Here is a 14233-nt window from a genome sequence, read left to right on the forward strand (position 1 = left end):
TACTCCTAATTTAATCACTATAACTTTCAATATTTTTATTTTAATTATATATTAATAAAATAATAATAAAAAATGTAATGCCACAAAAATTAATAGTAAAATAAATTAGAGGGATTAAAATAGGAGCAATTTGAAAGTTGAGTAGTCAAATTGAAAATTTTCAAACTTTAGTATCAAAATAGGAGTGAGAAGATAGTTGAGTGATGAACGATATAATTTTCCCATAAAAAATACAATGCCGTTAAGTTTTTAACATTAAGATACTAAAATGAAACAAAAATTAAACGTTACGTATGATTTTAAAAAATTAAAAATTTAGGTACTTAAATGGACCAAAACTGATAATTTAAGTACTAAAAGTGTAATTTACCCATAAAATTATGATTGTATGGTTACTCTATCTATTATATATAGAATTATTGAATGAGTTTAATATAACGAATTGAAAACATATAATTAGTTATTAAGAAAATGAAAAAGAAACTAAAGAGATACCATAATGAATTTATCGAAGACTTGATAGTTGAATATTGTTGCTTTAAAATTTTCAAAGCGATAATTCAACTTAAACAATCGTCAATATAACGAAGGCATACTATCTTTTTTTTTATCAAAAATAAATAAATAAATAAAACTGAATGTGATTTTCAAGAAATCCCCATGATTTTTAAACCCTGTTGTTTCATTTTATGTTATCTGGTGCTGTTGAGCCATGAAAAACCATGCATGGGCAGCCCCTATCACGTTGTTGTTTTTGCCGTTCATTCATTTTTTTTAAGATTCAAGCTCACCTACATCAGGCAAGGAACCTGTTTTTGATCTTGATGATGAGGACCCCCCCTCCGATGCCTTCGACTTTTTCCGTCGGGATTTCTTTGGGATGTCGGGCATGTCGGCGGATTCGCCGCCATCGGCGTTGAGGTTCGAGTGGCGTCTCCCGTGGGAAGAAGACGACTCCCGACTGGGGGACTCCATCGAGTGGGACTCCATCGAGTGGTTCGACGAGCGGTGGCGTCTGTGCTTCTTGCCCTTATCGCCGTCTATCAGAGACTTGTCGTCCAATCCGTTCTCTATTGATGGCTTGCGCCTTGATTTCTTGTGCTTCTCGGTTGGTGGCAATGGCTCATGATTTCCTGCCACCAAAAATCACCTTTGTGACATTACTTGTTCAAGGGGGCAACAACCCTCTTCGTTTTTGTTAGGGCTATATAGGTTCCTTCACAAACACGATAAACGTCCTAATTTCATCAAACAATCGTCTAACCGTCAAAAGTATAGATTTTTAGAGAGTAATACTAAAAAGGGTAGATTAAGTGTTTAGTATTTAAATTATCAGTTTCGATCTGTTTATTACCTAATTTTTTTAATCTTTTTAAAATTATACCTTAAGTTTAGTTTTTGTTTCATTTTAGTATTTCTTCAAATTTAATGTTAAATTTTGAAGAAAATGAAAGTTTAGGTACTAAAATATACTAAAATTGATAGTTTAAATGCTAAACGCGTTAAATTTTTAAAAAACGAGCACTAAAATGAAATAAAAATTAAACATTAAATATAATTTTTAAAAATTTAAATACCAAAATAGACCAAAACAACACTCTTTGTTTTTGTTAGGGCTATATAGGTTCCTTCACAAACACGATAAACATCGTAATTTCATATCGTCTAACCGTCAAAAGTATTGATTTTTTAGAGAGTAATACTAAAAAGGGTAAATTACATATCTAATACTTAAACTATAAGTTTTAATCTATTTTAATATCTAAATTTTTATTTTTTTCAAAATCATAACTAAAATTTAATTTTTATTTTATTTTAATATCCGTAGTTAAAAACAGGTACAAAGGTGCATAAAAGCTTGGCCCAATTTTTTTTCCATAAAAGAATATTGGGATAATTACCTATTTAGTCCTTTAAATTTTGATTTATTTTGATTTTACCCTTATTTTATATTGTTAATTATACTTTGCCCATTGAACTAAAATCCTAGCTCCGTCTCTGGTTAAAAATTTTAGTTTTTGTTTCATTTTACTACCCGTTCAAAATTTAATGTTAAATTCTGAAAAAAATAATAGTTTAGGTACTAAAACATACCAAAACCAATATTTTAGGTACTAAACGCGTTAAGTTTTTAATGCTCGGATACTAAAATGAAATAAAAAACTAAACTTTTAAGTATGATTTTTAAAAGTTTAGGTACTAAAATACACCAAAACTGATAATTTAAGTCCTGAATGCGTAGTATACTCTAGAAATTTAATGTACAAAATTATAAAACTTAAAGAACAAACCTAAATCCCCCTCTTGTAGATCATTGGCTAGAGTTTGGGATGAGATCTCTTGAGCTGAATCAAACCCATTCATCTGCATGGATTGAAAAAATCAGTTATTTTTCTTCGGTTTTTTTTACGTAAATTTCGATCTAAATATGAATTATACTAACTTTTTTTCGTGTCAGACAACATAAACCTATAAGAACATACTGCATGAAAGATATACCATCCATGAGATTGACAAATTGTATCTCGACTATAGGATATTGTTTTATTGAGTCTAATAATTATTAAAATTTATAAAATGATCCCTCAACTATAGAGAATTGCATTGTCGAGTCCCTCGACTATTAAAAGTTATAAAATTGTCACTTAAATATTCATTATATTCCAAACTAGTCATTTTTCATTAAAAAATTAACTGTTATCTGAGTTGGATGTTAATATGCTGACTGAGATATGATAATTTTTGAGTTTATAAAATCATATTTTATCATATCCCGGCCATTTTACAATTTTTAATAGTCGAAGTACTCAACAAAACAGCTCCTTATATTCGTAGGACTATTTTGTAATTTTTAATAGTCAAATAACTTAATATAGCAATATCCCAATTGGAGAAGACAAATATAATTTAAGAATTAAAGATCATAATGGAAATAAAGGAAGAAAATCATACCCAGCTAGGCTTACTGGCAGCAGGACCATCCATACCAATATGAGCAACATGCTTTACGTCCGTAGGATTCCCTATTTGCATTTCTTGTTCTTTTACATCTGCATCCAAAATTTGTCAAATCGGCAGTAAATGAGACGAAATCGATTCAATCGAAATTTGATAAATACTTGATTTAAATATATTCGACTCGAATGCTTAATTAATCGAGACGAACCACTTAATACTCGATTTGAAAAACTCGAATAAAATTTTGGGTATACACTCACCGAACATATTGTGAAAGTTTCTTAAACCTTTGAGAAGACCCTTCATATTATTTGAGAGTAATTTGGGATCCTTCGGCAATGTCTATGCGAAATTAACAGCATCAGCTGGAGAAGAAGACGATGGAACGGTGAATGTTCTCATTCACGATAACGCCATTTTTTCCGATTCAGGATCCCCTCCCTTTCAACGATGTTTGTGATCCTAAGAAATCAAGTCGACGATTTTTTTTTTGGGGGGGGGGGGGGTCAAAAAGGTGTGAAATCAAAAAGAAAAATAAGGGCGGAAACCCTTTCGATCCTTGATTGTCGAAGCAACGATTTGTTCTGTTCGAATTGGGGCTTATCCACAATCAAGAAAAGAGAGAGGGGAGACGTGTGTGAAGGGTGGGAAAATCTCGAAGAATGGAAGTGAAGGGAAAGGGGAGGGATGTTTTGATTGGCGGCAAAGGGGAGGGGGGTGTATGGTCAACGGGAAAATCTAGCGTTGACCGCTTTTTCAGGTGGAGATGCCATGGGAGGGGGAGGGTTTAAGTTCAAAGCTCTCCATTTCCAACGCCATTGCATTTGCATGCCTATTTTTGGCCTATTCTTTTCCCCTTTTACAAAATTCATATTTGGCATATTTCATTTCCTTCCAATTAATAATAAGAAAAAGTAATTGCTTTTTAATTGTCAATTTCTCTCTATTTTAGAAAATTAGTCCGAAAATAAAATTATAACTGAAAATATATTTTATGTTAATAGTAAATTGATTTAATAAGATGATACATTATATATTTATTTAAAAATATTATATCTAATCTGATTTTTAAGATAAAAACATGTATTTGACTCAATCTAATATAAATGGCACGAATCATAACGTAGGATGCAAATTAGGGTTAGGTAAGTGTGGGAATGCTCTTCCCATATTTATTTTGACAAAAAAAAATAATTTTATTTAAACCATATAGTTGGTTGTAGGTATAAAATTTAAAATCATTCGTACTCTACAATTCCTAAATTTATATCATATAAATGTTTTATTAATTTTACAAGGTGTAAGTTATATCATATAACTCGTCCCTTTCTGTTAAAAAAATTTGTGGTTGTCTAAGCTGGACGTTAATATGATAATTGGGATGTGATAGCTATTTGAGATTATGGAATCGGATTTTATCATATCACAATTAGCAAGTTAACGTTCAGTTCGGAATACCGTCATTTTTTCAACTGAAAAGGATGAGTTTGGAAAATGAATAGTTGTGTGACCATTTTGTAACTTTTGAAAGTCGATGGACTCAACAAAACAACACTCTGTAGTCGGAGGGTTATTTATAACTTTTAATAGTCAATGAACTTAATAAAAATAGTACGGGGGACCATTTATGTATTTTACCCTAAAATAAAATGGGTTATAGGTTTATCTTTGTGATAAAATTTTGATAATGTTTAATTTAGTTTTCTAAGAGACTAGGATCAAAATAGAAAAATCTTAAATTCTATTTTAAAATCTAAATTTTGATTAGTGACCGTAAAAGAAAACTCCGAACAAAAATGTAACTAACAACGGTTTCATCTCTGTAACCACAAATCCACACTGCATTTCCAAAATTCCCTCGAGAGTTTATTCTTTATTTCCTCAAATTTTTCTTCTTTATTTTTCAGTTTTCCCGTACACACTCCGTCGTGAAAAATACCTTTCGCGACCAAGTGCGGTACAAACTTCCGTCGTTATATTGAATTATCGAATGATAATTTGATAATAACGTCGTGGAAAACTACCTTTGGCGACGAAGACGGTAATTCGTCGTTAATATTGAATTATATAATTTTTATATGATTCAAAATTATAATTCAATAATAACGACGAAAGTAAAGAAACAGCGACGATAATAAATTAATACCTTCCATTAGCGACGGTTTCTTTGTCTTCTACGTCGTCGTCACTGATTATGGATGTTTCGACACCGCTCCGGCTATTGGAACTCAACCTGATATCTGCTCAAGATTTGGAACCCATAGTCCGTCGCGGAATGAAGACGTACGCGGTGGCTTGGGTCAACCCGAAACGGAAGCTCACGACTCGAATCGACACCGAAGGCCACACCAACCCGACGTGGAACGATAAGTTCATTTTCCGGGTCGACGACGAGTTCTTGTCCAGTGAAACGTCCGCCGTCATGGTCGAAATCTACGCCGTCCATTGGTTCCGTGATATCCACGTCGGGACCGTTCGGATCATCATCGGGAATCTCTTAAAGACGTCGTCGAGCGACCAATGCCTTGAATTTGAGCTAGGGATGAGGTTCGTCGCGCTTCAGGTCCGGCGACCATCCGGTCGGCCGCAAGGGATTTTAAACATCGGGTTGACGTTGCTCGACGGTTCGAGGAGGAGCATGCCGTTGTATATGCAAATGGGTTCATCGGCGGTCGGGTACCAATATTTTATGGGCGAAGATGAGCCGGTTCAAAGCAGTGATCGGAACAACAACAACAACCGATTTTCATTTGAACCAATCAAACACGAGCTTCGAAGAACCTTGAGCGATTCGAGTTCGATGTTGGGATCTCAATATGTGCCGATGATCTCCTTTAAAGGATCGTCCATTTTCAACACCGGCGGCGGCGGTGGCCCGTCAGAAAGAAGCGACAAGATCAAATCGAGGGGGAGTTCAATGTTGAATTACACGTTTGAGAATACTACTAACAAAAAAAAGAAAATCAAGCTCGATAATATACGGGTCAAGCGGGTTAACATTTGGCGGGTTTGATAACAGGGCTCTAAAATACGATTCCGATCTGGGTCCGTCGCCATCGGAAGTAGCGGCCGCCGTCGCCAATATCAAGAACCAAAACAAGATGGACGACGCAGAGAGTTCGTTGGTCGGGAGTTGGAGTTTAGACGAGAGCATGGAAGGGATCGTTTCGAAGCTAGAGAGGTGGAGGGTCGAACTCCCGCCTATGTACGACCACGACCGTGACGACGATAGCGACGGCAGCAGAGTTTCTTCTAGTAGTCTGGGGAAGGTTTTGACGGCGCCGAAAAAAAAAACAAAACACACCCGAAGACGAAGTTCGCCGGGATTGTTTTCGTGTTTTGGCACCATTTGTGGCCATGAAATTTCCATAAAATGCAGCGGAGCAAATGCAGGGAAGAAAAGAAGAATTTGCACCAAGCCCCTTCAAAGGGTGGCTTGAGTTTGCTTTGAAATCGAGAAAATTGTACTTAATTCAAAAGAAAAAAATATTTTTTTTCTTTTGTTTTCTTTTGAAGTATAATTTTCAAAACTAAAGACGATAAATTTTAAGGGTGGATACACATATATTAAGAGAAAAACTTTGAGTTTTAAGAAGGAAATTCGAATTTTAATGAATTTTACCCTAACACAAATGTACATCCGTCACTGTTGATTGTGATATGATAGTTGGTTTAAGAATTTATGATCAAATTTTATTATATTACAATTAATATGTTAATGTTCAACTAATAATATCGTTTATTTTTAATGAAAAAAGATGAATTTAAAACATAATAAATAGTTAGATAAATATTTTATAGTTTTTAATAATCGAATAACTTAATAAAATAATATACAATAGTCGGGATACTATTTATATATGTTTTCCCTTATATTTAATACATGTAAATCATCATACACTAAGAAACTTCGACGAATCATTGCACCCTAAAATACAAAGAAAGAAAAATGATATCAAATAAAGAGAGGAAACACGTCAATTAGATACGCATGTGGGGAAGAGGCAAGGGGATACATCTAGGCCAATCTTACTTTGTAAGGGTATTTTGATTATAGGGTCGATTAAAATCTCAACAATAAAATATTATATACTTTCAAAATAATATTATTGTAAAATATTTAATTATTTATCTTTCTATCTTGTAACATGTCACAATAGGGGCGTATCCACAACTTAGTGAAGGTGAGCAAATTCAAATTTTCTTTGATTAGTTACTTATTTTACTGATGTTGTCTACCCTAAAATTTTTCGTACCTACCTTGAATTTGAGTTTTTTCGATTAATTACTCATTTTACTGACAATGAACATCTTAAAATTTTATTTATATCTACCAATTTAAAAAAATTATGTTGTTAACATACGTGTATAACCCTAAAATATATTTCTAAATTTACAGTGTCCCACAAACAATACCTTAAAAGAAAAATATAATATGAAAATCGTGTAAGACATTAAGCATTTATCATAACTTAACTCCCGACGACGAGACACTGTTCAATAATATGGTTGAGTTTTATAATACCTTAAAGGACTATTCAATTGTGCAATCAAATCCTCCAAGTTCTCCTCGCTCTATGATTAAATCCTCCAAGGCACGCCTCTAGACTCATTGTAACAATACTGAAGGCAACTCTCTATATCTTTTAAGCCAAATAAAATAAAAATTTAAAACATTTTTAAAAGAAAAAATAAATAGCTAAAGATATATTAACAAAGGGGGAATCTCAAGAACCCCCTCTTTACAAACTACAATAAAAGCAGAGCAAATCTGTATTTATATAAAAGAAAAATCTGCTCAAATTTCTCCCTAATTCCTTAAATTATCTTTTTATAACAACATAGGGACGAGATTGCAAATCTTTCTTAGTTTCCCCCACAACAGAGAATTAATATATATATATATATTTCACAGCCCGTTTAATTATAAATCCAACCCCACACTATATCTATATTGCATTTCAACCCTCTTTAATTTCCTCTTTCAACCGACAAGACAATGTGGAAATATTATCTAATCGCTCCCTAATATTTTCTCCTATTTTCAAATCCTTCCTCCGTTCGAAAAAAAAATATAACAGGGGAACGGATCTTGAAGATTCAGGAGAGAATCTAAATAAAGACGAAAAGATTCAAACAGAGAGAGAAATAGAGGGGAGATGATGTTAACGAAGGCTGTTTTCGGATCCCAAAATCTATATCCGGGTCAGGATTCGGATCTCAGAGATCGAGCCGGAGCAAACGCCTGAGATCCCTGGTAGCTGAATCATCGATCGGAATTTGTTTCTTCTTTGAGAAAGATGGTAAAGGAAGCGAACTCGGTGCTGGTGATACGACGAAAGCCGATCCGGCGTACACGTCGGATTTTTCGATCGCCGGAAACTTGTCTTCCCTCCCGCCGTTGATCCTTGAATCAAACAATTCGCCGCGCCTCAAAATCGTAGCCTTCTCTATTCCGACATTGTTGTTCCTCACCACCTTCAACTTATCGTTGGAGCTAGATCTCTTCGAAACAGCATGATCCGAGCCGATCCGCTTCATCTGAACGGGCTTCTTGTTAAACCTACCGTTTCCGTAATAACTAGGGCTAAATCCGCCGTTTCCCCCGCTTCGCCTCAAAATCGTAACCTTCTCTATCCCAACATTGTTCCTCACCACCACCAACTTATCGTTGGAGCTTGATCTCTTCGAAGCCGCCTGATCTGACCTGACCCGCTTCTTCTGAACGTGCTTCTTTTTACATCTTCCGTTTCTGTGGTAACTAGGGTTAACTCCACCGTTTCCGTATCTCCAGCAAGAACAAGCCATCAGAGAAACCCCGATCCGTTCGATCAAACAATCCTGATACCGCAAAACTTCTGTCCCCATATTAATTTACCCCTCAAAAAATTCAAAAAAACTAAAATTTTAGATTTGAGTAAATTTTCAAAAAAGGCCCTCAGAATAAGCGAAAATCAAAATTAAAATGAAATAGAAAAGAGAAAGAAGATCAAAGGAAGGTTGCTTGAATAAATTTATCAAAAGAAACTCCCTTCCTTCCTTTCTGGGCTCTGCTGCGATTGTAATTTGTTGAGAGGGAAATGTGAACGCTAAGATATATATATATATATATATATATTTAAAGGAAATGAAAGGAAAAGAGCGGGGAAATAGGGGAGAATGTTTTTGAGTGAATTTCTTTGATCTGTTATTTTTCCTACTTGAAAATAGAAAAATTAATAGCTATAATAAATATTAATAAAATTTATATCAATTATTAGTTAATTTAATAAGATAAGATCTTACTGTTTTAAATAAGGTAGTGAGTTTGAAGTGTTAGTTAATTTAAATATAGAAAATTAAGTTGATATATTCATCTCGTAATTAGGGTGTTTAATGAGTTGAGTAACTCGTGAGTTTTTAGAATTTAACTCGGTCAAAACTCAATCAAAGTTCGTTTCGGGTTGATTCGAATCGAACTCTAGCTCGACTAGAGACCTTAACGAGTTGAGTCGAGCAAAGGCTAATTCGATTTGATAAGTACATAAACAACTCGATAAGTTGAGTTGAAGGACTTTATAAAATAATATCTTATTTTTGAGGGATTATTTATGTATTTTATCCTTTAATTTATTAAACTAAAACCATTTTAATAAAATTAATTCCTAATTCCACCTCAAATTATTTACTTACATGCGAACTGGGATAGACACGAGACTTGAACTCGATAAGTTTCGACTTGATCTGATCGGATTTGTTTAAAAGTTTTCGGATTCAGACCAGGTCAAATTTTTTTTGGAGGACATTCTCAGGTCGGGTCGAGTTCGGATTTAGGGTAAAAAAATTAAATTTACCTTATATATTTAGGGATAATATATATATGATTGAGATTAATTCATTTTTTCCTAGTGAATATCTTATCACTTCCTAATGTTAATTTTAGTATTTTTTCTTATCAACGGTCTTAAATTTATATAAAACTAAATATGTTTTACATTGTTTAATAATATCCTATCCCTACATATATATCGGTTCGAATTTTATATTAAAAAATCAGATCAAATTCAGATCAGATGAAATCACCCCTACACCTAGATTTAATCAATTTTCTAGTAGAGAATATACATTTTCGGATAAGATTTCATATCAGATTAACCGAAATCCGACTGAACCCGACCATATCAACCCTACATGCCAACTTTAAAATGCCATTGGATTATAAATTCAACATGTCACGTGACGACGATCTAAATCGATTAGAGAACATACGTATAAGCGCGAGTGAGTAGAGAGAGAGAGGGGAAAAAAGACAAGACAACGGGGCAAGGAGGGGGCGGGGCTGTCCTCCAGACAGAGCTTCTGGTCATCTTCCCAAGTCGTCGACTCCGACCTGACTATTTTTATCAATTCCTCAAAAATCATTATTACTTTTTTTTTTAAATTATCGACTGATTTATTTAATTCTTACTAGTTTATCCAAGAATTAGCAATGCAAGCAGCTGAAGCTGGAGCTGTCAGCAATGGAATTTCTAAGGATTCTTCTCAGGTTCTCTTCTTTTCCTCTCTCTCTCTCTCTCTCTCTCTATATATATATATATATATATATATATATATATATTACGGTGTGAATTTATGCTCTTGGTTTTGTTTCCATTGGGCTGAAAATAAGATTAAAAAAAAGAATCCGAGATTTTTTTAATTTTCTCACTTTGTTTGGTGATCTCTTATGCTATGTTTGGGGTTTAGGGATTTGAAGAATTTGATTCAGATTTTGTATACGTTATGAATTGTAAGAAATATATGCATACTTGATCCATAAATTAGCTGAGATAGATACAAGGATATTGAGTTCGCTATTAAATAGGCGTCTACAAATTCCGAAATCCGAGAAACCAATGGAGGATTCAGAAATATTTTCGAGGGAGGGTATACAATATATTAACAACACATATTTCATGGTAGTACACGACAATCGCTCAAATGGATAATTAACGGAATAAAATTCAGATTTCAGTATGAGCAAGCATGGATCCGGGCACCACGAGAAACAATAACGAATGCTACATTCGTACATGTTTTGTCACGCGATTTATGATGTTGGATGTTTTGTGTAGGCCTGCTAAAGAAATTGAATTGAACTTCCTTAACATGCAGGCGAATTTTCCGTTGCTGGAACCCTTCGGTAGCAGACCTTCTAAGCCCGGAACAAGTGGTTGGCCCTAGGATCTTTCACTTCAAATACCTCCTAGACCAGTAGGATTCGGTGGCCATAGTGGAAAGGGTTTACTTCCGTCCTGGGGTTCCGGAAAAGGTAGTTCTTCACCTGGAGGCTTCTTGCGCGGCTTGAGCTTCAAGAAAAAAGGTAACATAGCTGATGGCGAGTGTAGCTCTCTCCTCACTCCTGACAGCAATACCGGTCCCGAAAGTCCGAGTATTACTGGTTTTCCATCCCCTTTTTTCGGAAAAAGTGTACATCGCTGCCTGTTACACCAGCATCGAAATTGTTCCCGTCGGTTAGCATGCCTGATGCAGAAAGGATGGCTGGCGAACGGAATGAATCAAATGTACGTATCTTATGGTACTAGCTATTTAGAGGGTGGTTGGAGAGCCATACGCATTTCCAAATATACGTTGGACACGGATACTTCAAGCATTATGAAGAGCTGAAACATTATTTTTTTTGTAGATGCTAAATACCTTCCTCTTCTGATAATTTAAAAGCATTTTGAGATGGTTACTGTAAACTTTATGCAGAAACAAGGAATGCCTAGGGTGGTTTCAAGGTCGCTTTCAGTGCCCGGACGGAATATCGTTATAGTGAGATCCGCATCTTTCGATACACGTAAAGAGCTTGTCCCTGCAGATAACACTGATGGTATGTAGTGGTACATACAAAAATGACTAATTTTCTACTTTTTTTCATCCTTATTATTTGAGTGTCCTTTCAGTGTCATTACTTCAACTCGTCTTGCTCAGACTTGGGTATAAGTGTCAGATACGAGTATTTGTCCGACACAGATATGCTCAATCTTTAATGTTTTTCTATGCATTTTGAGGGTCCTTGGAGTATCATATCCTCATAACCATGTCCACAGATGTGTCGGACACAGGTCTTAATACAAATGTTTCAAGAAAAAGAAGATTCAAAGCATCAAAGATCGACAGAGAAATTAAACTGTCTGAAAATTTGAGCTGCTTATTCTAGGACACATGACCATGCAAATTGGTCTGAACTTGCAACTCGATGTTTTTAAACTTTTGGCTTCATTTATTGTCGGTTTATTGGTCTCAAGTTTTGAGGTTGGTTTGCTGTTCCTGCGGATGTGCAGATATTAATCCCGTTCCTGCAGAAAGCGATGAGGAGGAGATTCCGGAAGAGGAAGCCGTGTGCCGTATCTGTTTTGATGAATGCGACGAGCAGAATACACTCAAAATGGAATGCAGCTGCAAAGGTGCTCTACAACTTGTGCATGAAGCTTGTGCCATTAAATGGTTTAGTACGAGAGGAAGCAAAAATTGTGAGGTATGCGGACAAGAAGTGAGGAACTTACCAGTAACCTTGCTGCGGATGACTACTACGGCTCGAAGGGGTAATAGACAGACTGTTAATCCACAGAGATTATCATCAGAAACCGTGAGGTAGTATCGGCTAGTTATCTTGCATCTAATTATGGTTGATTTTGAACTAAGACACTTTGATAATGAACTCAAATCTAATGGCATTCTCTTCAAATATTTACTTGAATTAGATCTTTGTTTAATCTCTCAAGCATTGTTCTCTTTCATGTAGAACTCTATGCCAAGCTCACTGCCGAGCATGCCTACAATATAGTGTTAATAATTATCTATAATATAGTGTTAATAATTATCTATGTTAGTCAGACTTGAGTATGTATGTCAGACACGAGTATATGTCCAATATGGATATCTTTATTTTTGTGTCGGATATGGGTGTCCTACACGATTACTTCAAACAAAATGAAGAATTGGACTCGGAGCAACATAGATAATTATTCTACAGCAAATTACTTTCTTGAGAATTAGTTGTTTTCTCTAATTTAACTTAAATACGTGCTTCAATTATGCAGTGTCTGGCAGGATTTTGTGGTTCTCGTGTTAATTAGCACGATATGCTATTTCTTCTTCCTTGAGCAACTACTGGTATGCTTTTGTGCCTTTATCGGAAAATTGAACCGGAATTGATCTTGTTATTTTGCTGAATGTAATGTTGGCAAAGTCAATGAAGTCGTCTAGTGGTTCAACTTTGTTCTTAAGCATGGAAGAGCAGAAAATGTTACTTGTAAACTTATATATATTGCTCGGACTCTAGTACTCGTGTGTAGTGTAGAATATGATGATGTATTAGACACAGGTGTGATCAATTTTTGTTAATTTTTGCCATGTTTTCAGGGTCTTTAGAGGGTTATATCCTTATACCCGTGTCCAAGAATGTACCCGACACGGGTGTTGAACAGGAGTACTTAATAAAAATGAAGTGTCGGAGCACATATCCTTTGTATATTGACAGTCAATTTCATGCCTCGTGATTTTGCAGATTCAGGAAATGAAGAGAGGCAGTTTGATTGCTGCGCCATTCGCATTTACCCTAGGCCTCTTAGCATCTATCTTTGCAGTCGTCTTAGGTATGACCGAACCTCAAACTTTACATTTCTTTATGAGTTGTGGTTTGTCTTAACGTCGGCTTGTGCCCGCTTTGCGCATTTGCAGCAATCAAGGAGTATATATGGACGTATGCAGCTCTCGAATTTGCACTTGTCGCGTTAGCCGTTCATCTATTGTATGGTGTGGTGAGCAATGATTTAAAAGCATTAAAATAACTTCCTTTTGCAAGCAATTCGCATGAATGGTATCTATAGAAACGTTTTCTGTTAATGCTTTGTACCCTAATATGTACCGAAATGCATCCTGAAACCGGAACTCAACATGTTCTCATAGACCTTTCCATGTCTTTCTGCAGGTCCATATGAATGCTGTTTTTGCTGTACTGATCTCCGGGACGGTGAGTTTAGCGACAGCTATGGCACTCAATTCATTGTTTATTTACTGTTTCGGTTGGCGAGTTCAGGTAGCTGGAGATTCAAGCCCGGTGTGATTCGATCTAATGAATGCAGTGCTGCATTTTTATGCTGATTGCTTAGTAATCGAGGCCTTAAATTTAGATATGCACGTTTGTTGTATGATAGATTTTACAGATACAAAATTGGTCCTACAAACTTCATACTCTGTTGCAATGGTTTGGATTAGTTATAATTGATCAGATGAATGCCAATATCAT

At 35.2% G+C, this 14233-nt stretch overlaps 3 protein-coding genes across 4 annotated transcripts; 2 read left to right on the top strand and 1 right to left on the bottom strand.

Annotated features, from left to right (window-relative positions):
• Positions 1-666: 666 nt before the first annotated feature.
• Positions 667-3710, bottom strand: LOC120186507 (CRIB domain-containing protein RIC7-like). Its single transcript, XM_039190410.1, has 4 exons — positions 3219-3710; positions 2953-3050; positions 2292-2364; positions 667-1133 (listed from the first exon to the last, which is right to left on the bottom strand). The coding sequence occupies exons 1-4, from the start codon at positions 3262-3264 to the stop codon at positions 775-777; spliced, it is 576 nt and encodes a 191-aa protein (XP_039046341.1). The 5' UTR covers positions 3265-3710; the 3' UTR covers positions 667-774.
• Positions 3711-5152: 1442 nt separating this feature from the next.
• On the top strand, positions 5153-6409 carry LOC120186483. The gene is made up of 3 exons (XM_039190384.1): positions 5153-5835; positions 5978-6227; positions 6338-6409. Exons 1-3 carry the CDS (start codon positions 5153-5155, stop codon positions 6407-6409), a joined length of 1005 nt encoding a protein of 334 aa, XP_039046315.1.
• Positions 6410-10345: 3936 nt separating this feature from the next.
• LOC120186494 (E3 ubiquitin-protein ligase MARCHF8-like) lies at positions 10346-14164 on the top strand. Of its 2 annotated transcripts, XM_039190399.1 has the most exons (8): positions 10346-10483; positions 11092-11501; positions 11692-11812; positions 12267-12576; positions 13026-13098; positions 13493-13580; positions 13666-13745; positions 13916-14164. In XM_039190399.1, exons 2-8 carry the CDS (start codon positions 11457-11459, stop codon positions 14048-14050), a joined length of 852 nt encoding a protein of 283 aa, XP_039046330.1. In that variant the 5' UTR covers positions 10346-10483; positions 11092-11456; the 3' UTR covers positions 14051-14164. The 2 variants fall into 2 exon arrangements, with proteins under 2 accessions (XP_039046330.1, XP_039046331.1); XM_039190400.1 differs by lacking the exons at positions 10346-10483; positions 11092-11501; positions 11692-11812 and adding an exon at positions 11857-12163.
• The last annotated feature ends 69 nt before the right edge of the window (positions 14165-14233 follow it).

The sequence above is a fragment of the Hibiscus syriacus genome, unplaced genomic scaffold (genome assembly GCF_006381635.1).
Source record: "Hibiscus syriacus cultivar Baekdansim isolate YM2019G1 unplaced genomic scaffold, ASM638163v2 tig00113548_pilon, whole genome shotgun sequence".
Classification (NCBI taxonomy): Eukaryota; Viridiplantae; Streptophyta; class Magnoliopsida; order Malvales; family Malvaceae; genus Hibiscus; species Hibiscus syriacus.

Coding starts and splice junctions, on each gene's coding strand:
- LOC120186507 (XM_039190410.1), bottom strand. CDS start 3,264: ATGAAGGGTCTTCTCAAAGGTTTAAGAAACTTTCACAATATGTTCG. Junction 2,365..2,952: donor CTGCCAGTAAGCCTAGCTGG/GTATGATTTTCT, acceptor CAATCCATGCAG/ATGAATGGGTTTGATTCAGC. Junction 1,134..2,291: donor TCTACAAGAGGGGGATTTAG/GTTTGTTCTTTA, acceptor TTTTGGTGGCAG/GAAATCATGAGCCATTGCCA.
- LOC120186483 (XM_039190384.1), top strand. CDS start 5,153: ATGGATGTTTCGACACCGCTCCGGCTATTGGAACTCAACCTGATATCT. Junction 5,836..5,977: donor ACCGGCGGCGGCGGTGGCCC/GTCAGAAAGAAG, acceptor GTTTGATAACAG/GGCTCTAAAATACGATTCCG. Junction 6,228..6,337: donor CTTCTAGTAGTCTGGGGAAG/GTTTTGACGGCG, acceptor CATAAAATGCAG/CGGAGCAAATGCAGGGAAGA.
- LOC120186494 (XM_039190399.1), top strand. CDS start 11,457: ATGCCTGATGCAGAAAGGATGGCTGGCGAACGGAATGAATCAAAT. Junction 12,577..13,025: donor TTATCATCAGAAACCGTGAG/GTAGTATCGGCT, acceptor TCAATTATGCAG/TGTCTGGCAGGATTTTGTGG. Junction 13,581..13,665: donor TATCTTTGCAGTCGTCTTAG/GTATGACCGAAC, acceptor GCGCATTTGCAG/CAATCAAGGAGTATATATGG.